Genomic DNA, 27,462 nt, shown 5'->3' on the forward strand with positions numbered 1-27,462 from the left:
CACACATGGTTCACAGCGTATAGCCTTCCACTATACCCCCACAATGACTGCCTTTGCATGGTTCAAACAATAGTTTACAGCAGCAAGTACAGGGTTCCTTGAAAGGAGCTCACCTTCAGCTCCATGTCCATGTTGTTCTTCTGCCTTTTTTCTATTCTTTCCTTCCTTTTCAACAGGCAGTATGTTAATTCAGGCATGTAACTATACCGTCCTGATGATGATCCCAATATTGTGCTAAAGGGGATTAAAACGTCGTCGACCCTTGAAACATATTTGTACGTTAAACCATTGTGTTAAAACGGGTGTGAATACTGTTTTTTGAAAGCTTGTCATATTTACCACCATTGACCATAGGCTTCTTCTTTTTCGCCTGAAATGCTAATTGTCCAAATGTAATTGTCTTTTGTTTATATGAAGGACGCAGGACTGTGTCCCACTCTATTTTTTGTGTGCTCTCAAATATGCTTAACAATTTTTGGAATTATTAAATTGTTTGTCCGGCTAGACATCCTGCAATATAGCACTGATACTAGTCTATATTCATTATTATGATAAATTGTTCTTTAAGGACCTTTGTTTGTAATAAAAAGCTGATACCCAAGGTCCTTATTTACCTTGCTGGTTCCCTTGTTCACTACAAAACTAGGAATGTAGTCAGCAGAAGGTGGGGCAGTTTAAAGATAAGGTTCTACATCCATAGCTATTTCAGTGACCCCAGAAAAGTTCTTTCATAAATCCAGACAGCGATAAAAATCACTGCTGTTGCTAAACTGGAAATGTCTGTGGTCAGATAACTTGATCTAAAAACTAGCAGCGTCATTCATTATTTCTGCACTCTGCTCCTAGTATTGACTCACCTGCCTATTGTTTGCGTAATTCATTTTAACCACATCCTCTTGAATTTACATTACTTTTTTCTGAGTCTTAATAAGAGTTCATGAGACATGACATTGAATAAGACCATTCCTGTGCGGCTAGAAGATGTACTTTTGGTGGTGATTCTCTTGTTATTGGTTGCACATTGCATAACCTCTAGCACTTGCCTCCAGTACTTTTATGCCCCGACGAGCGACATCTGGAAGTTTCAGTGCAGATGCACTGGCAACAAAATCTTCCCCTTATGTATTGTTTTATAATTGCATTTACACCGTTGCATATCCGAATATCAAGGTAAGTATAAGTTGGTAAGGATAGATGTGCTAATTTTAACTTCACATTTAGGTGCCTTGACCATATATATGTGGTATATACATATTGGCCATATATCCTCAAAGTACACAGATGTAGAATTAAGATTAGTAAACCTGTACTTACCGATACATAATTACGTTTTCGCTATTCTGTTCATCAGTATTTTTCCTACAATATTTTTAGCACTACATTTAAAAATAAATACTACAGTACTGTACCCATTTGTTTACCGATTCCTAAACACCAACGTGCGTTATCGTATGGGTAGCATGCTACACCATAAGGCAGTGATTGGTAGTAAGGGTGCTCTACTGCAGTGTGGTTTAAATGAGAAGCATTTTGGTTTTGAGGATGAATGACGAGAGTACTTATCCTGTATTGGGTCACAGCTTTTAATGGTGCAGTGCTGAAAAGAAGAGTGATGGATAAAGAGTGTGTTTAATTGCTATGAATTGTTCTGCAAGTACCTTATAGAATTTATAAAATGATAGCTAAAAATCTTCAATCCCAGGTCCTGTGCTACATACAGCAGCCAATACAGATATTTTGTATTGTCCTTTAGAGACCTGTGTGGAGAAAGGGAGTATAGGAACCTGCAAGGAAAGACTATACGGCTGATTTTGAGTATGGCTGGTGGAGGTAGTTCTGTTGTATGGTGGTGTACTTAACTCCCGCCAAACTGAGGGTCCTTTGCCTGCCAAATTTAGACTTGCCCACCAGCCCTGTGGACAACTCTAAACATTCGCAGGAACCGCTGTCACAGTGCTTCCTGTCAATGTTACAAAAGTTCGATGGACGGCTCCATCAAACATGATGGCCACCCTTCAAACCTTTTCGACGTTTTAATTGTTTTTTAAAACAAAACACCCAAAGTGGGAGTTTGTTTTGGAAAAAGTTAAAGTAATGGCACCATAACATTGGTGCTGTCTCCATATAACTACATTTACTCTAAATCAAGTGCACACAGTGGTGGGCAGAGCAAGTCATCAGTCAGCCACCACCCCCTGTCCCTTTCATACCTGCACCAGGCGGCAAACCAAGGGGCCGCCCTGGGTGGCAGTAGGTCTAGATATGCCTTTGGGTGGACAGTGTTATATATGACCTCCGATTGCCCAAACACCGCAGGCCCATCGGAGGAGTATATCAGCGAGCGAGCTGGAGTACGCTCATTGCTGACATATTTGAGGTCCCTCCATTGTAAATCCGATGGCAAACCTTCAGTTTGACAGAGGGGGTACTCTGTCGATGTTGCAACGCAGTACCCTCTGCCAAACTCTAAACCAGCGCCTGTATTTAAGTCATTTATGAAACAAGTTGGTATTATGAGTAGTTTATGAGTAGCTAAAGCACTTTCACCGTGATGAGTTTCACTACAGGATGGGGAGTTAATGTACACCATTCCAGGAAGGCATTTGTTCTTCTCAATGAGAGGCACTTAGCCTGAAGTTCGAATTATCAGACGAGGAAGAGAAAGCCTTTGAAGCGCAGTCAGAATGGAAATGGCCTCTTGTGAATGAAAGCGCGGCCAAGTCCCATAACTGTACTTATTTTTCTTCTGGGTGAAAAGGGTGGTGTTTCTTGTCTATTTGCGGATTTTATGTTGCCCCAGTTGCCCATGTCTTTCTTTAAGGAGGGTTTCTTTTGAAAGACGTATTGTTGAACAGTTGCAGAGTGGTCTTACAGAACACAATGGTGCAATCACATCTGGAAAAAGAAATAGGGAGTGTGTGTGGCTGTATCCTCATCTATGACAGTCATATGGTATGGTTCTCTTTACATGAAAAACGGAGCTGCACTTCTGAAATGGGGATGGCAACAATAATACCAAGCATTAAAGCCCAAATAGGCCCTTTTGCAAATCCAGTTACTATTTCTCACTTACTGGACAAGGCTGGGTGAAATTTTTGCTCTTTCTTTGACACTCCTAAAGGCATGACATTGAACCGCAACTCCACTGGGCCTGTTCGATGGCGGTACTGAACTGCTAATGGTAATTTAATGTTATTAACGGTAGTACTGCAAAGCAAACTCTGTAATGCGTCCAAGGACCCTTACCTAAATCCCTGGAATAATTGATAGTTTTGCAAACAAGATGTGCTTTTTGACATGCAAATTGTCCCATGACTTCTATGTAGATGATGCTCCAGGCTAACTAATAGTCGAGCACTTTGGCGCTGTTTGAAAATCTGCAGGATAGTCTTACCCAAATCTCAAAAAAATTGCAAAGGTTTTATTATACGGAGAGTTTGGCGATGACGATGTCATCAGCCAGGCTTCCACCAAAAATAGTTTTTAGCTTGACTCTAGGCAGTGCGTGGTAGAGCAGTCAAACCAGTGGTGTCTTGTTGGACATTTGTACTCAAGGTACTCGCTCCAGCACAAAATTCTACATAATGATTCCCGCCCAAGAGTAAGCCATGTAACGTGTAATGCTGCAGAAATTACACATTACTCACGGGAATTTCTTGTACTATTCCGTTTGCTTCTCGTCAACGGTGTCATTTATTACTAGAGTTTCACACAAATCCAGCTTTGCTACTGCTTTGCATGGAATCCTCCAAGCGTTTCCAGAGCTTGTTACACCCCATTTGCATTTATAATCATTGGTTTGCCACTATACCAAGCAAAAAAACTTGCCTCAACTTTTCAGCACAGAATATATTTTGCATGGGAAAACTGATCGACTACTACACTTGTGCAAATGCATATGTATATGCAAAAAAAATCTGTGGCACTCTGTCTCTCCTCTATTTAAAATATGTGTGCATTACTTGCTTGCCTATTGTACTAACATTTCCAGTGTGGAACTTAGCTGAGGATTATTCACAAGTTCGGATTTAAAAATAATTAAATATAAAATATAATTATCAATTTAGAGTCTAGCCTTATTGCAGAAGCAATGTTAGTTTATAGTTTAATATATCCTTCTGACCACTGTGATTTAACTTTTAAAGGCCAGGAATCCAGACAGGTGACTCACTTAGTGGGTCTCTGATGAAATTCTTTATCCTGTGACACCCAAAGGGTATTTATTAGGTTTCAAACATTTGCTTCATGTGTTATTCCAAGTTGCAACACTACTTTGAAGAGTTACACCATGTAAATATGCAAGATCTTACATGCGCACATCCTGTTTCATAAACACTTCCTGTAGGATATTGAACTTTTGATTTCCTGACGAGCCTTTAGTTTTCTGTGCCAGCTATTTGCATTTGGTTTGTGTTTCCTGGATGAACTCCATAACCTTATTTTTTGAAGCTAAGCAATTTGCCCTTAAAATTGCACCCATTACTACATGCCGCCTCGTTGCCACTACAATCAAAAAAGGTGGTGTTCACAAAGCTCTTTATACGACTGCATTATGGGAATATGAGAAAATGCTGAAAAGTCTCCCGGTCTTGCCACTCTGCCCTCCCAACATCAATTGTAGGAAAGAGTGTTAGGGAAGTTCTATCTGAACGTCTTATCATTTCAAATTCGTGTTTATCCTTAATAAGAATATAGATTTTCTGCAGGGATTTCAGGACCAGCACATACGGTTTATGGCAAAACTACAAAAATAAATTCAGTGCTATATACATTTTGAATGGGGATTTGTCCCCTATAGCGAACCCATGCTCAATTGAATTTAGTTCCATTTTCCATTCTGATTTCCATTTTCATTATACAGTCCTTTAAATGATCATCAGACCTATCAGGGACATCCATCCCCAAATAGTGATCATGCTTTGGATTGTGTTTAACTAGAGGTGTTTAGCTAGATATTGCTTTAATTATGCTGGAATCTTGATGGTATTTAAAGATTTATAGGCCTCAGAGATCACTACCCGCACAGGGTAAACTTTGGGAGACGGAAAGCCATTCAAAGAAAGCCTTTTTGTTTACATTTCATTCATAAACTGGGGCCATACTTAATTCAGAACAGGGGTAACTTTTGCTTAATTAAACTTTGTACATTTGGCAAAGCTTCCATGCTTGTGATAAAAGCTCTCCCATGAGGTAACCAAGGGGTGTGATTCCAAAAGGCGGCTAAAGCTACCCAGGCCAACAAAGTAAAGACTCAGTAGAAAAATCATTTCACTATCTCTACTTTTGACGTATAGAGGATCATTGATACCCCACTATATTGCATGCATTAGATCACACAACAATATTAATGCATCCGCTACATCAACATAGCCACTGCATTGCATGGTAGATAAAGTTAAGTAGATTTGGAGGTATGAACAATGATTATGTACTTACCATGAGGATGCAGTGGTAGGCAATATACTGGATGTAATATTATTATTGGTTGATATGACCGATGCCGATAAAGTGTCACACAACTGAGGTTCACGTTGTAACTAATTGTAGCCAATTGCTTGTCAGATAAAGTGTGCTATTTTGGACTTGCATTCAGTTCAAGTCATTTGGAGTCACAAGATATTTGCCTCTGTGAACTGCTACTGCGTCCCCTGGCACTAAAGACCAGCAGCATAGTATTGTCAACATGTAGCAAGAAGGGATAACTAAGCGCATTCAGCTTGTGCTGATATGCCCGTCAGGAAAGAAAAGTCAATCTCAAAATAAGCCAAGAACATAAAAACACATGGGAGCCATTGAGCATTCATGTCCCGCTCCCTTATGAGAGGCAATGGGTCAATGGCTAATTCATTTCCTTTTCATACCACATCGGCCAGAGGCTTTGGTGTCACGCTTGAATAGGTGTTTTAAATTGAGCAAACCCTTTCCACAAGCATTGGCACAAGCTGGGCCAAAAGCATTTTTCTGTAGGTTAATTTGAAAACTTGTATGAGGTGTAAGAGGCCCATATGCGGTCCTTTATTCTTCGTTATGCATTTTTATCATATTTTTAAGGACGATACAGTAGTTGAAGCTATGACGATATTGAAAAAGGCTATTGAACCTGAGTAGTAATCAGGATAATCACTTCTTAAGCATACATCAACTCTCCTGCTTCGGAGAAGGCCTACACTTTGAGGGACCCTCAGTAATAACATCTAAGCGGCATACCGGGTGGTAACAGAAGCAATCGTGCCCACTACAGTTCTTTTAAATAGGTGAAATAATCTCTTTCTTTAATAACTCTGTGGCTTGGCATGAACTGGTTATTTCAAGTGTAACTAGAGACAGGACTTGAGTCATGAAACCATAATTGGCACGGAGACCTTGTGGAAGATTTGCTAAGCAAGGCAAGTTGGTGTACTGTCTTGCATAAATGAGAGAGAGCTGAAGAACACCATATTTACAAGGATATAGCGCTCTTCAGCCCTCTATCAGTGCCGGTGCACTTGTGGCTGCCTAGCGCCAACGCAGACACCCTTGTGCCATGCTGCAATGGTGCCTGTGTTTACGGCAGGATTTTTTTGGGGCAGGAAGGGCCTTCCTGCACACAAACAGTCCAAATATTTCTCTTTGTTATGTCTCTCTATGGTAGCTATAGCAATTTCACACAGTTACAGCTTTAGAAACATAAGTAAATCTTTAATTTCGTGAAATCCATTGGTGGATGCACAGGATCGCCCATGCTCCACCCATGGAATGCCTACCACTAAGAAATGTAACGCAATGTAGTGAAAGTAGCAGAACTGCATTACATTTCTTAACAAAGCCATGCATGGCCACACAACCTTTCCTTGCTTGGCTATATAATCCTAAATAAGCCTTTACGTTGCCCTACGTCACGTTGGGTAATGCAAAGGCGAAGTAAAAGCTTAGTAAATATGGGCCCAGATAATCAAAATACTTTAGGCAGTATTGCGCTCCAAGGTCTGACTGCCTTCAACCAAGGTGAGAAGTAAGACAGCAGAGGATTGAAGAGCGTTTCAGGGAGGCATTCAATTTGAGGAGCTCTTCTCGAAGGCATTTGATTTCAGTTTCACAGGCATGAGAAGCTCCTCTTGGAGCTCGCAATTTAATTTTCAATGTACTGAGGAGGTCTTCTGCGAAGCACTCAATTTAATTTTCACTGTACTGAGGAGGTCTTCTGCGAAGCACTCAATTTAATTTTCACAGGACTGAGGAGGTCTTCTGCGAAGCACTCAATTACATTTTTACTGGACTGAGGAGGTCTTCTGTGAAGGACTCAATTACATTTTTACTGGACTGAAGAGCTCTTCTGCGAAGCACTCAATTTAAATTTCACAGGACTGTGGAGCTTTTCTGCAAGGTACTTGATTTCAGTTTTACAGGACAGAGAAGCTTTTCTGGGGCTCTCAATTTAAATTTTACAATGCTGGGGAGCTCTTCTGGAAAGTACTCAATTTCAATTTCATAGCACCGTGGAGTTCTTTTCGGAGGCACTGGATTCAAATTTCACAGGACTGTGGAGCTATTCTCTTATTCAGTTTCTTCATTACAATAAAAACAATAAAAACACTATTGACTGCCCACTCTCTGGATACTTTTCGGATCTGAACAACCATATAGCAAATCATCTTCCTCATGGGAGTTTCTATAAAGGATCAGTCTCATATTAAGAGGGCTCGGTCATTCGATGGATCGGGTATGACCTTAAAATTTGAGGGAAGTTGTTGGCATAAATTAGTCTAATTTCTGCTTGATGTAATGAAGCCGTAGAGAGGCTCTCATCATTCAGACTCCCATTGACCTGTCAAGGCGTAAATCCATGTATTAAACTGGACAACAAGCGTTCGTTTATTTAAACTTATGGTCAACTTTCTGGACATCTTCGGAACAGGACTAATATTAGGGAAGAACGCCTTAAACAATTAGTTTTTACTGTATGTTTCTGACTTTCTATCAGTTAATCAGGTGTTGCTAACAAATAAACATTTCCAATCATCGCTCAGCAAGGGAGGAAGTACAGAAACAGAATATTGCACACTAAATATTTTTTAATAAAAATTTTGTGTCCTATGTGTCGTTTACAATAATGTATCACCATTGAAGTTAATAGTTGAAACCCTACACCGAATGGAACAAACATTTTTCAAATAGCATTTATTGCACCATACTTATGTCATTTGATGTGCTTGTCAACAATATTCTTACACACAGCCCGGAGGTGTATTGTAAAAGGAGGGACTTTAGTACTTGTAGACCCTGGTGGTCTTGCGTCATAATCTCAGGGTTGAGAATTATTCCATCTCTGATTAATATTGAAAGTCTGACGCTTCATTTCTCACCCTTCTTGTCTGCACTACAGTGCACTGGGGTATTGAGTAAGGCGGCATATTGGACGCAACTGGGAAATATCATGTACCATGGATATGGCAAAGTTCTCTTCTCCCTTCCAAGCAATAAAGTTCTATATTTGGAAACGACACCCAGGTTTTTGTGTGCAAATAACTACCGTCCTAAAGGTTATGCATACGTAAAATGATCTAGTCAGGGTCAGGTTGCAGTGAATACCTGGTAAATGTTTTTTTTTGCACTAGTTTGTGTAAATGCACATCTGGCTTTCATATATATATATATAAGTCAAAGTATTATGAAATTGTACTCAGTCTAAATATGCTGTAGCTAATTATCATGTTTACTAAACCGTTTCATACTGAATAGTGGACTTGTGAACTAGCGGCGAAGCTTCAGGTAATCCAAATATTTTCTACTTACCAACCCAGACCATCAGAGTTAGATAATAATTACCCCATACCGCAGTTTTTTGAGGGCTCTGATGTTTTTTTGAGTATTTACTCTTTCCTCCACACCACCTTCTCTAATGCCTCATTTCTTTCTAGAACTCACCTTGAAGGACTGCTTGTGCACATATATCTCATTGCCATGGATTGATTTCTTGGTCTTGCTGAAGAGAATCAGGTCCTGGAACAGGAAGATGCGGCGGAAGCACTTCTTCTTCCTGTAGGACACCATGAACTCACCCTGCCGCAGGAGCTGCCCCTGCTCTTTCAAATTCACCTGGAAACAAGATATCCACAGTAAATGCGCATACTGAAGAAAAATGGCCTCACATCGGTTTTTCTTATTTAGAAAGTGCTGCACACTTGCCAAGTTCTAATTCATTTTATACACAGTATTCACCATTTCTGAGCAAGCAATGGCATTTATAACCCTAATATGGTTCACATGCAGCAGCATTAACCAGTTTCTGTCCCCAACTTCAAAACAGCTAGACATTCTGCAATGTAGGGCTACACTTTTGTACAAGTCTATGAAATTCCAGGGAACATACAGAAATTGTGAACATCAAACAGGTACAGCTATTGAAATATAGAGTGATGTCCTCCCAGATTCTTGCTAATCTTTGATCTGAAGACATTCCCTGTAAGTACTACTAGCCTTACTATGTACACCCTCGTTCTAATTATGCTGATCTGCAGGATATGCAGTCATAAATCAAAAGAGGAAAAAGCTTTGAGATTCATTGAGCCATTATCCCGCCACTAAACTATGCTGCCTTCGAGTTGGTTATATGACTGTGTCTATATTATTGATGGCATGTCTCGTGCATGGCTTTAGAAAGCTTTGCCTTGTTTCTTTCTCCTGTTGATCCTGTCATGTTACCTCTAGTGAGCGCCACAATCATTACTTAGGGGAGAGGATGTGGTCCGTCGGCTAGACTGCCGACTTCGGTGCTGGAAACCAGGATTCGAGCCTCGGGGTTGCGTCCACATCCTGTGATTCTGGGCAAATCACTTAATCTCCCCGTGCCTGAATGAGTAATGTACATACGGTGCTAATATAAAGCGCTCCAATACCTTCGGGTCGAGTTCGCGCTATATAAATATGAAAGAACATGCAAGCCCACTGAGGGGGCTCCTGCTCTTGTTTTATAGACTGCGAAACTCCACAGCAGGAATCTGAGGTCCAGTGGGTATCCAAAGTGAACCCCTATTTTAGAGAGTTGATACGCCTCCATGCTGGGCTATGGAAGACCCGATGGTGGCAGCTGCATAATTATAATTAGGACTCCCGGTTTTATGGTATTTATTTTTTTGACATTTCTGTCTGTATTTATCTATATTTATGGTTTTGCTAATTTTATCTGTATTTGTCCATATTTATGTTGGGTTTTGTGGAAAACTAAAGCAGAAATTAGTATATTTACACATTTATTTAACCGTTACATATGCACTCATGCTTGTATGCCTGCCAGATTTCAATGCTGTGAACACCTGCTTAAGATAAATCAATGCACTTATATGAAAATTTGCGAAATTCAGTATCAACCTTGTGCATATCTACTGCTGTTAAACCCTCTTTACTAAAATTCCATTCTTTTTTAACCCCCTGACCTATCAATCCACACAGCTATTGTCTTGACAGTCATGACAGATAGTATTTAGAATCACTCAAAAAGCAACCCAATGTCCGTGTTTATTTACATTTAAAAAAAAAAAATACAGACTAGGAAATAAATGTTTTTTATCAGTATTTATGTGTAAAAGTTAGTAAAAACGGAAAATAGGGAGCCTTAATTATAATGAAGAGACAGGCATTTCTTCCAGTACTCTTCCAAGGGAGATGCCCTGTGGCTAGTGCTTAATTTGTAAAAGACTGAGTGCTGGTGCCCAAAGTTCTGCCCCAGCGGTGCAATTACAGATGGACATACTGAATACCAAAACTGTGTAGTCTTGAATTCATTGCAGCCTTCTTTGATACACTACCAGAAACTGCTGCCCCTTTAGCTCATCCTTGCCGGTCTCTTCTTTCTTCCCTTGTGACTATTTTTCAGTCTTTCTCTTCCCCTTTCTCTCCCATTTGTGAGTTTTTCTCTCTCTTGCTCGCCATCAAAATCCGATGAGGAAAAATAAGTGGTGATAACCAAAAATGAGTGCCAGTGGCCCCGCCGGCTACTACTGCCTCAAATCAAGGTTTGCTTGTCGTCACCCTCAAGTAAGAGGCTGTTCAGTGCCAAATGCTGGAGGGATCTTTACTCTACAGGTCAGGATCATGGAGGAAAAGCACATATGTACAGACAAATCTGTACATTTGTGATACAGTGGGAACATGTCTGATTCTGCACATAGTGTAGTTGATTGCACTCCCCATGTGTTTGTCTTCAAAATTATATTTGGCTTTCTGTGAGGCTGCACAGGGTCCATTCCAGATCTGGAAGCCTTATCTTCACATTTCTTTTCCACCTGATTTAAGATTTTTCCGTGGGTGAGGGAAGTAGTCCCTACAGTCTTTGAAGTAGGCTGTAGGGCAGCTGCCAGAATATGACCAGCCCTTTCCACACTCCAGTGGGATCTGCATCCCTGATACATCTGCCTCCAGATCTGGGTCAGGTACATAATACAACTGGAATAGCTCATGCTGGCTCAGTAGATACTGATACATGACCTTGGCATGCCTGATAATGCAGTGGCCATGCCTCTTCATAATTGAAAGAACTGTCCAAGATTCAAAGGTTACAGATAATCGTAGGACAGAATTTCACGACTTCTCAAAGGGTGAAGCTGCACACCAGTTTAACTGAGATGGGGGAGAGGGGGGTCTTGCTGACTGCTACCTCCCTTCCTGTATAGGAATCAGCCTTAACCACGATCCCGATAGAAGAATGGCTGTTACCAGTGGAAAAGACGCTTGATTGCATCTTTCAGAAAGAGGGCCTGCCTTGCAGACATGTCCAGAGCACAGCTAATGGTGAGGATATTTGGAAGCTGTCATTGAGCTACGCCACTCCAGGTCACATGTTACTCAAAGATAGGGGGTTCATAAAGCCATGTAACATAGAAATAAGCTCCTGCACATTGCCATTGGATCCAGGAGAGGAGATGGCACCTGACCTGGTGCAGCTGTGCAGGTGAGCCTCCTATGTGCTTAACTCACCTGTGCCAAAGGGAAACTGGGTGAACACTCTGGTAGCACCTAGCTGTTTTCAGGATTACTTCAACTTCACTCCATGGCCCAGGGATTCACAGAAGTACACAGAGGTGACACCACAAGCCAGAACTATTGACAGAATGTTCCTACAACACGTGGCTCTTGAGATATTTCTGTCTGAAATCCTGGTCCCTACCCCTCTAAGTACACTGTCTCCAACTTTGCCTTATCAGGATGGTGGCTGCATTTATTACGATTTGACCTCTGGAAATCCCTCTGCTGAATTTTGCTTACAGTGAGACACAGTCCCCTGAACATTGGTGCCATCTGAAATGGGTATCCCTGTGTACATGCACCAGAACCAGCGATCACACCCAACAGACTAATGAAGTGGCTAATAGGGTTCAAGTGGAATGAGTTCCCTTTCAATCGTCAGTGGACACCCTCCAGAATCTCCTTCAAGAAGCACTTCTAGTGTCTTCCAAGGACTGAGAGAGCACTCATTTCTAGGCTTAGGTTCAAGGGGTATTCGGAGGATCCAGAGGGGTTTCCGTGCAGGTGGACGGAAACCCATTAACAATTCAGGACTAGTAACAGAAACTAAAATCAACAAGAATAAACAGAGAGATAAATTTCCTCTTTGAAGTGTAAGGTTATTGAACGTTGAGCTTTGAAGACCAACTGTAAGGCTATCTGAGATGTGTTGGTTCAATTTCTCCATCCTTTCACAAGAACTATTGTTTGTTGTATTTTCTCGAGTGTTCTGAGGACTTTAGCTTGGGCTTTGTGAACACTTCCATTGAATGGCATTGCCATAGGACTTCAAAGAAAGAGGGGGGGACCAGGAGCCGTTATTTAAACCAGGGCCTGCACATGAGGCTCCAATTAGAACTATGCTTCAAAGGGGTGTACACACCCCTTTGAAGCATTGCCATAGGACCACATCTTAAATATTTTTCCTTGCTTTAAACGTGTAAGCACCGCACTAGTGTTTGGAGTCCTATCACAGGCATGGAAAGAGCCAGAGACTTCAGATACACTCACAAAGATTTTGAGATGCGTAGGTGTTACTTCCTTTTGGTGTTCACCCAACGTATTCCTGAATTCCAGGACTACAATCAGAGTACTCCTTCCTCATTCCTGGAATGTAGGAGTAGGTCAGGAGTGCTCAAACAGTAATTCACAGCAACATCATTGTGAACTAGGCCTTTCTGCTTTCCTTTGGCAAAAGTTGTTTTTGTGTAGTATATTTTTCTTGATAATATTAAAATACTTTTCTTTCTTACAATATAGCACTGAGTGGTATTACTGAGTAAAATATGTTCCGAAAGGCTAAACCTAAATAAAACCTCGAGTTTGCCTTGGAGTATTCTGCTTTGCTATCCTGAGAGACATTTTCTAAAGGGGCATGTTTTTGGTTGTGGTGTTTGTGGAGTCTAAAAAGTTCAGAATTTCAATTCCAGTTGCTCCAAAATCATAGTACAGGAGACCCATAAATGTTTTATACAGCAGACATTGGGATGTTTCACATAACACAGATATAGTCCCTCTGCTTTCTATGTGCAGTAAGAGATCCCACCCCCCATATTTCTCTAAGTATCCCCAAGGATACTTCCAACTATCACCAATTACCCTACCTCTTTTGGGTCAATGCTAGGCAGCTAATATTAAAGGATGCACATTAACGCACCGCTGATCTGAAATCAAGACACAGACAGTGCATTAGCTGCCAGAGGTCTTTGCCATGTATCGACCAGCTTGAACTCTGCCCTTACGTCACAATCTTCAATGTCCTCCATAGCAAGAAGGTCGTTGCCGTGGCGGAGCTGGAACCGGATGACCTCCTGAGCAGTGTGCAACTCACTCCGCGCCTTGTCCCTGCTGAAGGAACATTCTCTCAGCATGTCCTCCAGCAGAAGGTTGTACTTGCTGATCCTTTGGATGGGTTTCAGGAGGTACGACGATAAGTCCATCTTGTCACCCAGCTCCTGCTGCTTACGCTGTTCAGAGGAGATCAAGCAATTATGAATCACTCAAGTTAAATAACGTATTTCTGACTATGCTTGACCAAATATATATCATAGAATGATAATTTATTATTGGGGAAACAGAGTGGCATTATGTATAGATCCCTTAATACATTTAGAGAAACTCAACAGCAGTAAAAACAAACAACTATCAAATGGGGATGAAAACAACATGCCAGGAGGATATACCATGTAAAAGGTTTATACATGTTCCAGTAAAAATGTTATTTATGTATTGAAATGTCCACGCAGGCAAATACATGTTGGTCAAACATTCAACCTCCTTAATATCTGGATAAATGAACATCCATTGAATATTCAGATTAGAAATTTAGAACTAGGCGTGGCGAAACATTTTTTGGAAGGTACACATAATATGTTGCAACTGAGGTTAAGTCCATACCTTAACTCACCCACCCAAGAACCCTCATAAAAAGGGTTTGATAAAATTGGAGTTTTAACTTTCCATACCCCTTATTTTTAGATTTTACTGCCATGTATGCTTTTCACAAATAACTAATTCAAGTTATGTGTATCTCTGTCACACTAGAATAACTGTTTACTATTCACCACCGCACAAGATAAAATTGATTGCTTGGATATTATAGAAAGATGCAAAGAAGTGAGAATTTAAAATCCACAATCTTACTATCAACAATTTATCCTTGTACAACAAATTGATAGCAGATACCAGATGTACATTTTTAATTAGAAAGGAAGTGTTCTTGTATACCTTAAAGTAGGCAGCGCCATGCTCCACCAACAGCTTGTCCGACAGTGGCTTGTTCTTGCTGTAGAATGCATAGAGACCAAACCTTTCTTTCTGTAACACAGCAGAGCCCATGTTTGTTTACATTGTTGTTAATAAAGTACATTCAAGTTCAACCCTTGTGTGCTACTTCTCTGCACACCACTGAAATTAGCAGACCATAAATAAAGAAAATGATGACCCCAACGTCCTCAGACACACAATGACACCCACAGGACACGAGAATACATGCACATGACATTTAGCAAAACCCACATGTCTGAGAAAGCAGCGCCCCACTCGAAGAGGGTCCCGCCAGCAGGCATTCAGCTCCTGTAAGAAGAGTTGGCTGTGGAACTCGTACAGCCTTTCCAGGTTCCCAAAGAGATTTGGGTGCTGACCACGTAGGCCCTGGGGCAGATCAGCTCTCTCCATTTCAGGGATGTAGTGGGTGATAACATAACCCAGGGAGCTGACGTAGTCCCTTTCGGTGGTAAGGAGCTCTTCTAGTATCCTCCGGAGTTTGCTGTCAAAAGGAGAATTAAGTAAAGGACAATAGTTACTGAGGTTATCAATAATAAATATGTAAACATAAGTAATGCTTCTAAAGCAAATGTAACCATTAAGATAGAATTAAATACTTTGAGTAGAAAATCTAGATAAGCATTTATTCCACAGCTGTTTACAATAACCTCCGAAATTGAAATCCTCGGAATGAATTGCGTGGTCCAAGGTGTATGCCCATAAAGCTGAGCTTTTAGTTCATCTGATATGTTATGGTATAATATGGAAAGTATGAATGAGTATGGGCGCAAATCAGTAAGTGTCTATGCACAAGTGAATCTTTTTTTCAGATGTCATCACATCAGCACCGAGAACAAACCATGTGCTCAGCAAAGTGGTTAAGCACAGTACTATCAGAGTAAAGGCTTCTTATAACTGGTGAATGCAGGAATAAATCCACAGACTGCTGTTTCAAAGTCTCAACGAGAGGAGAGCGTGGATTCCAAACTCTTTCCTGAACAGCAGATAACCACATGAATACAGATTTGTAACAAAACAGCTTTGTGACAAATATGTTGAATATTATCTGAATTTGATCTTGCTTTTTCCACTCAACCTCCAAGACTCTTCCCATTAAGAAAATTCCTTGCTGCACTGTCGTCTATCGTCTATGAAGGTTTAAGTCCTCCCCTCCAACATTACAAAGAGCTTAGCAGGGTACCGCAATGGTTCTTCATGCCCTGCGATTTGTAAGTTCTTATCTATTACTTTATTAAGTCTGAATTGAAGGTCTCTGAATATGGAAGCTGCACTAGTGAGTCCTAACCCCTGTAATGAGGAACCTGCTGCATCAAGATAGTTCCTGCACCAGAAGGTCTGCCTTCGGGCACTTTTTCTGGCATTTGTAGCGCAATATGTATCTCCTACATGAATACGGTCTCTGAACGTGGCCAATCAGATTGTAAGAACTGCAACATTAGTAGTTCAAAACGCTCAGGTTTAGGCAATGCTGAAATGCCAAGAACCTGCAATTGTCCGGTACATTCATGTCATGCTCCAGGCTGATCTCGGTGAGAATATTACAATCTTTGAACATCTCCTGTTGTCTCGGGACTCAATTATCTGCAAAGACAACAAGGTGATAGAAGGAATGCTTCAATTATTATCAACAACTGGCATCCAGTCTGACTCACATTCCAGATCATCATTTTTCGCCCACTGTGCCATTTTAGACCGAGTCATGCCCTATCCAAATCAGCCTCTGTCCTGCTCCAATTGTAAGAGTCCAGCCTGCACTGTCAGGCCAGGTCCCCTCTACATAGGAACACAAACAACCCCAGACCGGTTTTGACCTACTTAGGTATCATCACGGAGGTGTAGCTTGAGTCCTATCGAACAGTAAGCACGAGACCCACATATGGGCATATTTGTCACTTAGGGAGTCTACTGCAAAAACAACAAGGTGATGCAAGGAATGTTTGAATCAATCTTGCGATTGCTCGGGCTGCATTTAAGTCCATTGATTTTCCCACACCGTGCCATTAAAGACTATTTTTTGCAGACACATTCCACAGTGTAAAACTTGGCTCAAAATGTCACCAGAAAATAGTCTGTACATGGGGAAAAAATAAAACAAATCGACGAGGAATCACCAATTTCGAGAGAAGGATACCACACCTAACATTCTATCTAATATATTGGTAAAATAATACAGATTACTGCACACCAGGCACAATATTACCACATTTGGTGTCCTGCAACATATCTATTGAGGGCATTAGTCCGGAGCTTTAACACATAGGAGTCAAACATAATCTAACTATAGATTCAATCATTAATTTTCTCATCAGCAAGTGAACATGCTTTCTGAGCTGAATATATAATTTGGAGTAACACTGATGCACTGAAAAATAATGTTTTTGCTTAGATGTTAAAAATCAGAGACATAATCTACCAGTGATTAATTTGTAAAAAAAAATGGTTCTGTGGTACAATATCTTTGTTAGGAGCCGGCTGTTGGCACTGCAGAATGCCGAGGTTGTCCAATATTATGGCTCTCAAGTCTTGATTTTCACCTCATACCTTTTTCTTCCATTATCCTTCACTTCAAGTCTCTATCTCTCACTTGCAGATTCTTTGACATCCCTCCTTGCACCATTTGTCACTGTTTAGGTCTCGCCTGACCCAGCGCATGCGCTGGTCTGGCGAGACATTTTGTGAGGGCTCCAAAAAGTTCTACCAGGCCAGCCTAGAGCTACAGTGCATGTGCGCGGGTGCGCGCGTCGCGCTTTACCGCGATTACTTTCTCTTTGGCGGCCGCGTGGCCGCTTTGATGTTCTCCGTGAGGCTTCAATAGTAGCAGTTAAAACAAGCATTGGCAGAGCCAATAGGTCTCGCTTTTGGGACCTTATAAGTGTTTAGTTATGCAACTGTTGCATGGCTAAACACTTATAAGGTCCCAAAGGCGAGACCTATTGGCTATGCCAATGCTTGTTTTTTTAATCTTTCTCTTTCTCTTCCTCCTTCTATTTCTTTTTTGCCTGCCACCCTCTATGCCTGCGTCATAGTTTGAATATGAAAAAAACAAATTGCAGTCCCTAACAATGAGTGCGGGTGCCCAGCAACCACAGGCACAAATTAGGCCCCACAAGCCACTCTGCAGGACGTTTCAAGAGCCAGAAATGTAAAATAATGAAACCACTGTCAACATTCGCCTTGTGCTTTCATCAATGCCAGCTCCCTCTCACCAAGACTGCTTGTTCTTCCTTGAGGTCTATAAGGAAGGAGAAGTGAAGAAGGGAGAAAGAACGACTACATGCCTGGGAGGAACTAAGGGAAAGCATGTCATTCACAGCAGGAGAGCCCAGATGGCATCTACGTCAGAAAGTGCGGGTCTGTGAGCAGGAGGTGTATGTGAAGGACCTTTTCATTGCTTTGGATACCAATGCCACAGTGAAGCGGCTGATTAAAGTGAACTGCAGAAAACAAGAGAAGAGCAGGCACAATCAAAGGATAGTATGGTATAAGGCTGGGGTGGGTCTAAGGTGAAGAGATTGTTTCGGGTTGACCTTCACTCTACAAGAAGAGCAAGAAAGGCAACTTAAAAATATGTCATGCCAGGGGAAATTACATTTTATAAAACAGAATTTTGACACTGATCTAATTAAGGAGGATGATATTGAAACAAGTGTAATTGTTATTACCATACCGTGGACAGACAAAATAGTTACATGGAACCTTGTAAAACAGCATGCATTGGTCATGAAAAAAATCTAAGATGTGAACTTACGCAAAGTTTGCATTGTCTTGGTAGCTTGTTTCTTGGTTTTCATTCTGCAGTTCTGAGGGAATCCGCTGGGCCCAGGGCAATCCTTGTGAACAGTCCTCTAGGGAGCACTGGGAAGAGGTATCTGCTGTTGAGAAACTAGCGTGTCTAGAGAGATGAAAGTTCTGGGCAGCTTGGATCACTTTTCTTGAAGATTGGCCATTTGTGGCAGATATCGAACAGGAATCATCGCTGTGAGACCTACTCAAAGCCGGCCAGGGAAAACGTCTAGTATTTGGACAACAGGAATGGGAAGGGAGAGGTGTTGGTTGTGTTTGTTCAGGGGTGTTAAGATTCTCCAAAGCCTCATTGTTGGAGTTTTGAGCCATGACTTCCTTATTGTCCAGATCTTCGCTTTCAAGGGCCTTTGATCTGAGCTGCACATTGGTGGCACATCCATGAGAGATGGCAAGAACTCCCTCTTCTTTCATATGTTTATACTGGTTGTCTTTACCGTTCCTGGATACCTTTTGAGAGACCCTGTTTCCCTTGGTATCAGAACGCAGACCAAAATTACAGCATGTTATGATGGTAGACTCAGCAGGCCTCATGCCAGTGGGTCTCCATTCTTCATTGTACTCTTTGCATTCTGAGGAGTCGTGACTGGACTGAAAAGTCAATGTGCGGCGGTGTGGATACTCATCCACCTCCACAGACCCTGAGTCTTGAGAGGTGATTGAATGGTTCTCTTCTTCCTTGACACAACATGGGGCACCAACCCATTGGCAGGTCCTGGATTTCTCCAGTGTCTCTTCCAGCATCTGCTTGGTTTCTTGGCACCTCAGCCACATGTCATTCCATATTGCTAGCCCTTTGCAACTGCTCAAGGCATAAGCTTGTGTTTTTGTCTCCTGCAGCCTTTCCGGGGTCAGCTCCACTGAAAACCTTTGATAATAATTTTCTAGGCACTGCAACATCTTTGGACTGGACAGTTCACTCTCATCTGGCTTCAGGTGGGCCAAAAATTGATTGCAGTCAAAGGACATCCATGAGATCTAGAAAGCAAAGTGTGCCTTTGGTTACCCTGTGCCTCTATATGCAAATTAATAATTCAATCCAGAAAGAAAACATTAACACATTTGTTTTGTATGTAATAAAATGCTTGTCAATTGTGAACCTGGTGCCCGTTTTGTGGCAATAAAGATATCACCCATTCTCCGTGCTGTCCAATGTAGATAAAAGGTAATATTTAAGAACTTCAGAAGTTTAATCAAACCTTTCTATCAATAATTTCCCATTGAAAACGTCAGGTTGGTTGGAAGTGCTCTGTCTATCATGAACCCACTCAGACTATGTTATCACATGTTGTTCCAAATCAGCACACACTTCCAGTGGAACTTTATAGCATTACCTCAATATTATATATTCTAATGCCTTCTTGTGTTATGCGAGTAAAGATTAGACTCCCACAGCAATGATGATTATTCTGAGAAGGATATAGCAAACAGTGATCTTTACGAGTTTGCTCAGCTTTTCTGGTTCCCTCTCTTTGCTAGGTTGTCCAATGCACCTGCTATTCACTCCTTCCCATTTTCCAGAGCTTGGAATGCAAATAAAGGGATTAATGAGTGCCTTAAAGTTCCCAGAAATGTGTCTTTGTATTACTCCAACTATTACTACCCCAGTTGCAAGAATTTACCAGTATGTGCCATTAAATCAAAGAGAAAATAAACAAGGCTTAGTTTTTCGCTAAACTGCATGCTGTGCTAAAGTTCCTGAAATGGATAAGGTGCGAGGGTGCATAATGTTTAAATAAACTGCATGGAGGGCTCTTTCATGAAGATGCTCCTCCTATTTCCTTTAAAAAAAAGACAAAAACAATTGGATAGGGAAGCATAGCATGGGAATGCACATGGTTGCGCATGTATAATCTGCATCTCTGGTCCAATACCTGTGGTTATCATACATTTTGTGATTAACTGGCTCTTTTATTTTTATAGATCAATTTCAGATACTAGACAAATGTAGATAGGTGTATCCTTACTCTTATTGTCCCTATAGACATATTACCACCACACAATATGAGGCAGATTAAAGCTTATGATATTATGACTAAAGCATTGATGAATGTGCATGAGCAACACCGGTAGAGAAAGTGAGGGAAACATGTTAGACAACTAATGGACATGAAGGGTCATAGCAATCCCTCTTGGTTTATGATTGATGGTGGAGAGGTAATAATCAAGTATAGTTTATCCTACCATTTTATTCATGGTATATCTTGCGACTGGAGTGAGCGAAGAGGCATGCTCCGAAGAAACAGTAACAATTTCTAATAGAGATTTTGGAGCTCACCATGGAGTAAGATGCCCTTATAAAGTGAGAAACGAACCTTATCGTGAATCATACCATCAAACATAAAGAGTTTGCCCACATAACCCCTCGGTTCCTGGGCATTGTGTGCGCAAAATGTTATGCAATGGAAAACAACTTGGATTTTTTATGAACAGTGACACTATTAGTTATCACTGGAAATGCATGCTTTGACACTAAATCATTCTCATAAGTATGACATACAAAACCTGCCTGTGTTTCTTTAACCAACACTAGATCAAAACTTTAGAATTTTTGACCAACCCAAAATACAATAAAATTTACAAACAAAACATGAATAATATTCAATTCTATTACTTGCATGTAGCTTCCTGCATTTTCTTCAAAACATAGGCGATTGTCCAAAACCTTCCAATGTTTAATTCACCTAAATATAGTCTAATCTAGATGGGGTAGCGAGGATGAAGTCCTGCTGATCCTCCTATAGCTAAACAAATCTAAACATTTTTAACATTGTAGGACTCCTTCGAGGATATGCAGACGCGTTTTGGCCTGCGCAGTTCAACGCCTCCTCAGGACCAGGAAAGTCAAGGGAATATAACCTCAATAAACTGCCTGCTAGGTGTCGGGATTCCTGGGATACAATCAAATTACTCCTTGGTCTGAGCAAAATTAAATTAAGTGCGGGAAAGAGAGAGACCCAAATTGGAAAGTCGCGGTTACTGACACATGCCGTGGCATGAAAACCAAGCCTCTGCAGAATCCTACACCCGCCCATGTGGGACGAACCAAAGAGATCTCTGCGGCGTGCGTGCTGGCTGGCTCAAACCTGATGCTCCTGACTGAAGTCGGCAAAAGGGAATCAATCATGTCCGTGCATCAATCATGTCAACTTGTGTGGGTGAGGGTCCGTCATCCCTTTAAACTTTCGAATGTTGAGTTCATCATGTGAAGCACCAACTAGTTCAAAGCATATGGTCCACTCTAACAGCCATTGCCTAAATGTAAGAGGGGCTACTGCTACTATGCTATTCAAGTTCATATATGGCAGGTATTGTGTAGTGTAGCACACTAAAATGTCTTCCTTCTCACTCCTCCAGAATTGTAGAGTGTGGTAACACCTTGACAGTACCATGGTGTGGGGCATTTAACCAGCCACTTTGCAGCTGTAACCACTACCAACTGAGCCTACCAGGCCAGTAAAAAACACAAAACCGACACAGAGAGCAGCGAGAAGAAAAGAAAATGTCCTTGTTGGTGATTTGATTAGTGGCCTGCAGTAGCTATGAGATTTGATGTGTGATAGGTGGAAGTGTTCAGGGAATTAAAAACAGTACCCTAATGTGATGGAGAGCCCTATAGTTCAGTGCATGTGCCCGAAGGAATGTCTGATAGTGGAGTTTTCTTCATGTTGACATGACTATCTTCTTCCGCTTCCAATCAGTTGTATACGAGAGAATCTCGGCACTTGTTGATGGCAATTTCCCAAACAATGTTCAATGATGCATATTAAGAAATACTCAATAAGTTAAGACGAGCAGGATACATATTGGAATCATTTTGGTGCAGTTACCAAGACTCTTTTTATTAGAATGTGATTCTTGCCTTGGAGCTGAGCTAAGACTAGGATATATCTTGAAAAAGATGCATGACGCATGTTGCAGAAGCTTTTGCTGTTGAACTATAAGAAGAGTTGACATAGGGAGGGAGAAAGAAAAATTGGTGTCACAGATTATGACACTCACTTGTAGCTTTACTCTTTCTAAATGGATCAAACAATATTTTACTGACAAAAAGTATTTAGCAGAATATTTAATGAAAAGCCTAGTCAATGCGCTATGTTTAGCATGAACCCTAAACACGCGGTTTGGATGAAATTTAAATGCAAACACTAGAAACTGTTGATGTGATTGAAGTATTTGCGAAGAGCCAGTTTAACTCTTGTATGCTCCACTGGATGGAAATACTGAAAGAGCCCACTGTAAACACAATGCTTCATATGCAGTCTGTAACACAAGTCAAAGTAAAAGCCCATGTATGAATTGGAACAGGGCACACGGCACAACGTGTACGTAGATCTGTAAAGTAAAATAGATATTTTCTATATGGTCTGTGATATATTAGATAAAAAAGAAACCATGGCATGAGCATGTTCAGCTATGGAAAATGTTGGGTAGGCAAAATGGTGGTGAGTCTTGGCCTATGGTGGACATCCATGGCATACTGCTGACCATAAAGCAAAAGGTGTAATTACTGAGATATAGTAATTAGCCATGGCCTAAGATGATGATACTCGGGCAGGCAAGGCATAATCTATTTATGTGCGGGAATCACATTTATGAATACTTGATGAACAAGATGGTATTTGGCCAGCAAATGAGTATTAACTAAAAATGAAACGTAACATTGCAGAAAAAAAGTGTTTTAATGAAACTGGGTATATTGTTCTAGAACTAAGAGCAAATATTTGATAACAAAATGTGTGTATTTTTTATAAAGCAACAAGCTGCTTTTGGGGAGAAATTAATCTATACATCTAAAGCAGATGCTTGAGTGATTATCATTGCTGCTATCTGACTGAGACCCGAGCCTGTTTGACTTCTATAGCTTGCCTGCTGTTCGAACGTGTAATTTCTTCCTAACAAGAGCAAGCAATGCTGTTTGAGCCTGTAAAATCTGTCAACCTCTCCTGTGACACATATACATACCTTTAATCTGCTTGGGCAAGATCATGAAAGTAATTAATAATGTTTGTAGTGTGATTTGTACACGCTTCCTGCTAGTACTTCAGAGTCGAAGATAACAGAAAAATCCTTTCCTGTGACGTCATCGCGGCTAACAATTGAGTGATGCCAGTTCAGTTACTGGTAGGGTACATAGGGGAGGGGATTAAAAGACATCCGATGCCAATTACACTACTACCCTCTTGAGTTTGGTTAAATGACAACAGTGGTGCCAGTCGCACTGCATTAGAGAGGTGGTGGGTCGTGGCATGCAGGCTGATGGTGGTGTGTTTGACAGGCTGAAGCTGCTTTTCCTTTGTTAGTGAAGACACTGTGGTTTGCTTTATTTGGGGTGTCTTATGCATAGCAGATTTGGAGAGCAGGGTGTAGGCTCAGAAGTCTTCACTTCCTACACAAGCAACTTAAAAGAGATGCCAGACAACAGCGACTGAGGCAGTCAGTGCGTCCAGCCTGAGTATTATAAATGCACTCGATAGTCCTCAGGAAAGGCAGACAAGACCAGCAGCGCCAGCCAGATTCCCCCCAGAGGTATTTCCACGGAAGCTACGCCAGCCAGCTTTGGAATTTATTGAAACAAACGTGTTTTCATGCCGCAGGAAATGATCTAAGTTTAACTGGCACCGACTGTAAGTGTACTTGTTAAGTATGTACATTTTGTGCCTTGGCACCAACGACTTGAAAATGTATAGTGGAAAAGCCACCTACACGTTTTTAACTTTAAGACTAAGACAAACCTAAGGATTCCTGAAAGTCTCCTCCATTGTTACAGATGTGATTGTATTCTCTTTCTCCCCTGCACCATAATGGCCAAACCTCTTGTCTAACCACTCTGTTACCATGAAGGCCAAAGACATCATACAAATGCATACTCTGAAAACTGAGGACATGAATCTGAGGGTATCTCGTTTATCAAAAAGTATTGGCCCTTACACCTTGAACAGAGACAGGTTATCTCCGGCCTAGATATCAGATGTGATCATTTCATTTCTGCCTCATCGTCAGGAGAAACTTCTCTTCCCCTGAACAGAGTCAGGGTATTTAGAGGTTGTGTAGATTTCCCAACAGGCCTGTGCCTTTGGAAAAGGATCTGGAAAGCAGGGGTGTGGTCAGTCACATGTACATGTAAGATTTGCCTGTCATGTGAGTGGCTCTTCCAGAGACCTCTTGGCCTTTAAGAGGCATTGGTTTCTTCTAAAACATCCAAAATCATGTACAGACGCATTAATTGTAGGATAGTAAAAAGTTATGGGAAAAAATCCCCAAAGACTATGTTTATAAACCATTAGTTCTTCTATGGCACACACATGTACCCAGAAAGATTGCGAACGAAAATAACCAAGGTGTCTTTAGCAGTGGGCTGGTATGTTCTAGAGTTGTGTATCAGTCATGTTGTCATCTGAATGCCTTTCAGTCATATCTAGACTCCTGTACCTTGTGCTCTGAGGCAAATGGTTCTTTTGCCCCTACCAGATGTGGGGTGTTGAATTGTACTATAGCATTTAGATAGTGCTTCATAATCTTGTCAAGGCTCTGAAGTGCTTTCAGAGTGGGTGGATAAGAGGCTAACACATTTACTACACATGGATGTTAAAGTGTAAACTTACTGTGTGGTCAATGTGGGAAGCCTTGGGAGTTGACATGAGGCCCAGAAGGGTACGCAGCTTGTGTAGCAGGAACTTGTAGCGTCACTTAAACATTACATGATCACAGGTACAGTCCAGATAGAAGATACAACCAAGCCTCCTTCGGTTTGACCAATGCCTGAGTTCTCATATGTTTAGATATGAGAGCTCAGGCATAGCTCTGAGAGTATTGACTGTCCAGAATTAAAGGGGTTTGTGAATGATCCTTCTTCTTGATGGGGCTCAGTTTCACTATCTGTAATTAGGAAATTAAGTAACACCTATGTGGGATTTTCTGAAAGAAGCGATAGTTAGGAGAAGGGATTGGAGAGGCATTAGATATAAAGATTCAGTTGAAGGAAGATGAAGGTAGATCAGTCCAGTGCCAAGGATAGACCGTTAGGAGTTAGAGTGAGAATTGAATGAGACATGTCTACCGATGGGAATGCTTTGCAGACCTTAAAGGGCAGGAGTGATGTGGTTACAATAATGCATGTGTAGAACCATTCTGGACACAGCAGTGTCTGTATAGTAATTATAGGGGTGCCCCAATTTAATGTCCAATGCTGTAATCGAAGTGCAAAAGTATGAATTCAGTAGTGGTGACCATATTGTGAGGCAGAGTTTTGTGAGTAGATGGTGGTGTGAAGCTACTCTGTACAAATTACTATTGTTTGGCGGGCTTTATTTAAGTTGGCTGTGTGGCATCTCAGGCTCCAATACATAGGGCCACTGACCTGCAGCATATTGGTTAACTTCAGATGAGTATCCATAAGTAGGATGACATGACTGTAATCTGCATGGCTGTAGCAGATAAGTTCAAAGAATTTAGAAGGTCTGGATAAGGGCTTAGGTGTGCGTTGAAAAGAGGTATGGTGCAACCTTGAATAGCAAAAGCGGCTGAGGAGATAGGAGTCGTACTGACACAAAAAAGGGAGACAATGTTGGATCTTTTGTCAAGGTAGGAGACAATCAAATCCAGGACAGAACTTTGAATTCCAATACTGCTCTGTATCTATAACATGGTGGTCAGGTAGCAAAGGCAGATCAAGAACCTTTGGATCCACCCAGGAGAAAGGGAGAAGACTTAGCTTCTCACAACCAATACATATTTAGGAATGGATGAGGTCCACCTAGTACAGATATATGTGCAACTGACTGGAATGCACAGATTCTTAAAACCACCAGTTGTGTTAGAATCTATGAGGTCTACCCAGAAGCAGCAGCAATGCCCTGGAAGACACAGCTTTCCAAAATCATTAGTTGAAGAATTTGTGGGCTCCACAGTGGAGATATCACCCACTGGAAGAGACACCATCTTACAAGAAATAGGTGCCTAAGAATCACACTTTTACACAATCAATATCTCTTCAAGAATCTAATCTATGGGGTCTACCAAGGCTACTGAAAATGTAACTACCCAATGCTAAGAGGAATCTATGAATTGCAGCCTCACACAACCCATAGTTTATAAATATACATGTTACACCCATGAGCGGAGTGAAACACACTTGAAGACACAGCTTCCCAAACAACATGCTCTTAAATGATGTGAGGGTCTATCCAGGATTGGAGGGAAGTACAGTCCACAGGAAGATAAATCTTCCAAGCATATCAATTATCTGAACAACCACAGTGTAACAGCACAATGGGACTACCCATGGTAGATAAGGAGAGCACCTGCAGAATAGGTTTTGTTGGTACTACAGGAACAAGTAAGTTTCCTGAGATTGTGAAGTGAAAATTTAGGTGGGAATGGGGCAGAAAGGATTGGCCCTACAGGGATGGTCCAGACCCTTTTTGCCCTATATCTTGCTTTGAGTTGTTGCCCAAACCACTCACAAGGCCCTGATTGTTTCAGCTAAGGAAGTCTTAGTTCAGTCCTGATATGTCTGCCCTTTTCTGCAATTGGCTGGCGATATCTTACCTTGTCACAAAACCTATAGAGATTCAACATGGCATCCAGCTCATCTCTCTGCCTCTCTGTGCTCACGTAGAAGGTAGAGAGCTTAGCCTGAAATGAACTTTGCAAAGATTTAAATTCTTCCATCTCAGAGAGTGATGACCCTTTGAACTTATTGGCTTCGTCGCAAAGTGACAGGCCATGATTGTAGTTTGCCTAAAAGGGAAAGGAACAGAGAAAAATGGAACTTAGCATGTATATACATCTGTAGCAGTACACAAAAATCTGATTATTTTTTTTGCAGTAAATCGCTAGATAAATCTAATTGCTTGGGAGAGTGTACCTACACTAGCTTTTTGATCAAGGGCA

At 41.2% G+C, this 27,462-nt stretch overlaps 1 protein-coding gene across 2 annotated transcripts in view; it reads right to left on the reverse strand.

Annotated features, from left to right (window-relative positions):
* KIAA1755 (KIAA1755 ortholog) overlaps nucleotides 1-27,462 on the reverse strand; it is a 483,080-nt gene that overhangs the window by 79,965 nt on the left and 375,653 nt on the right. For both annotated transcript variants that reach the window (XM_085619206.1, XM_085619204.1), the window contains exons 13-18: nucleotides 27,118-27,309; nucleotides 18,515-19,545; nucleotides 14,998-15,247; nucleotides 14,707-14,796; nucleotides 13,722-13,946; nucleotides 8,905-9,075 (exon numbers count right to left, since the gene is read on the reverse strand). In XM_085619206.1, coding sequence (XP_085475332.1) covers nucleotides 8,905-9,075; nucleotides 13,722-13,946; nucleotides 14,707-14,796; nucleotides 14,998-15,247; nucleotides 18,515-19,545; nucleotides 27,118-27,309 — 1,959 coding nt within the window. The remainder of the gene's footprint in view (nucleotides 1-8,904; nucleotides 9,076-13,721; nucleotides 13,947-14,706; nucleotides 14,797-14,997; nucleotides 15,248-18,514; nucleotides 19,546-27,117; nucleotides 27,310-27,462) is intronic.

This window comes from Triturus cristatus, chromosome 7, assembly GCF_964204655.1.
Source record: "Triturus cristatus chromosome 7, aTriCri1.1, whole genome shotgun sequence".
Taxonomy (NCBI): Eukaryota; Metazoa; Chordata; class Amphibia; order Caudata; family Salamandridae; genus Triturus; species Triturus cristatus.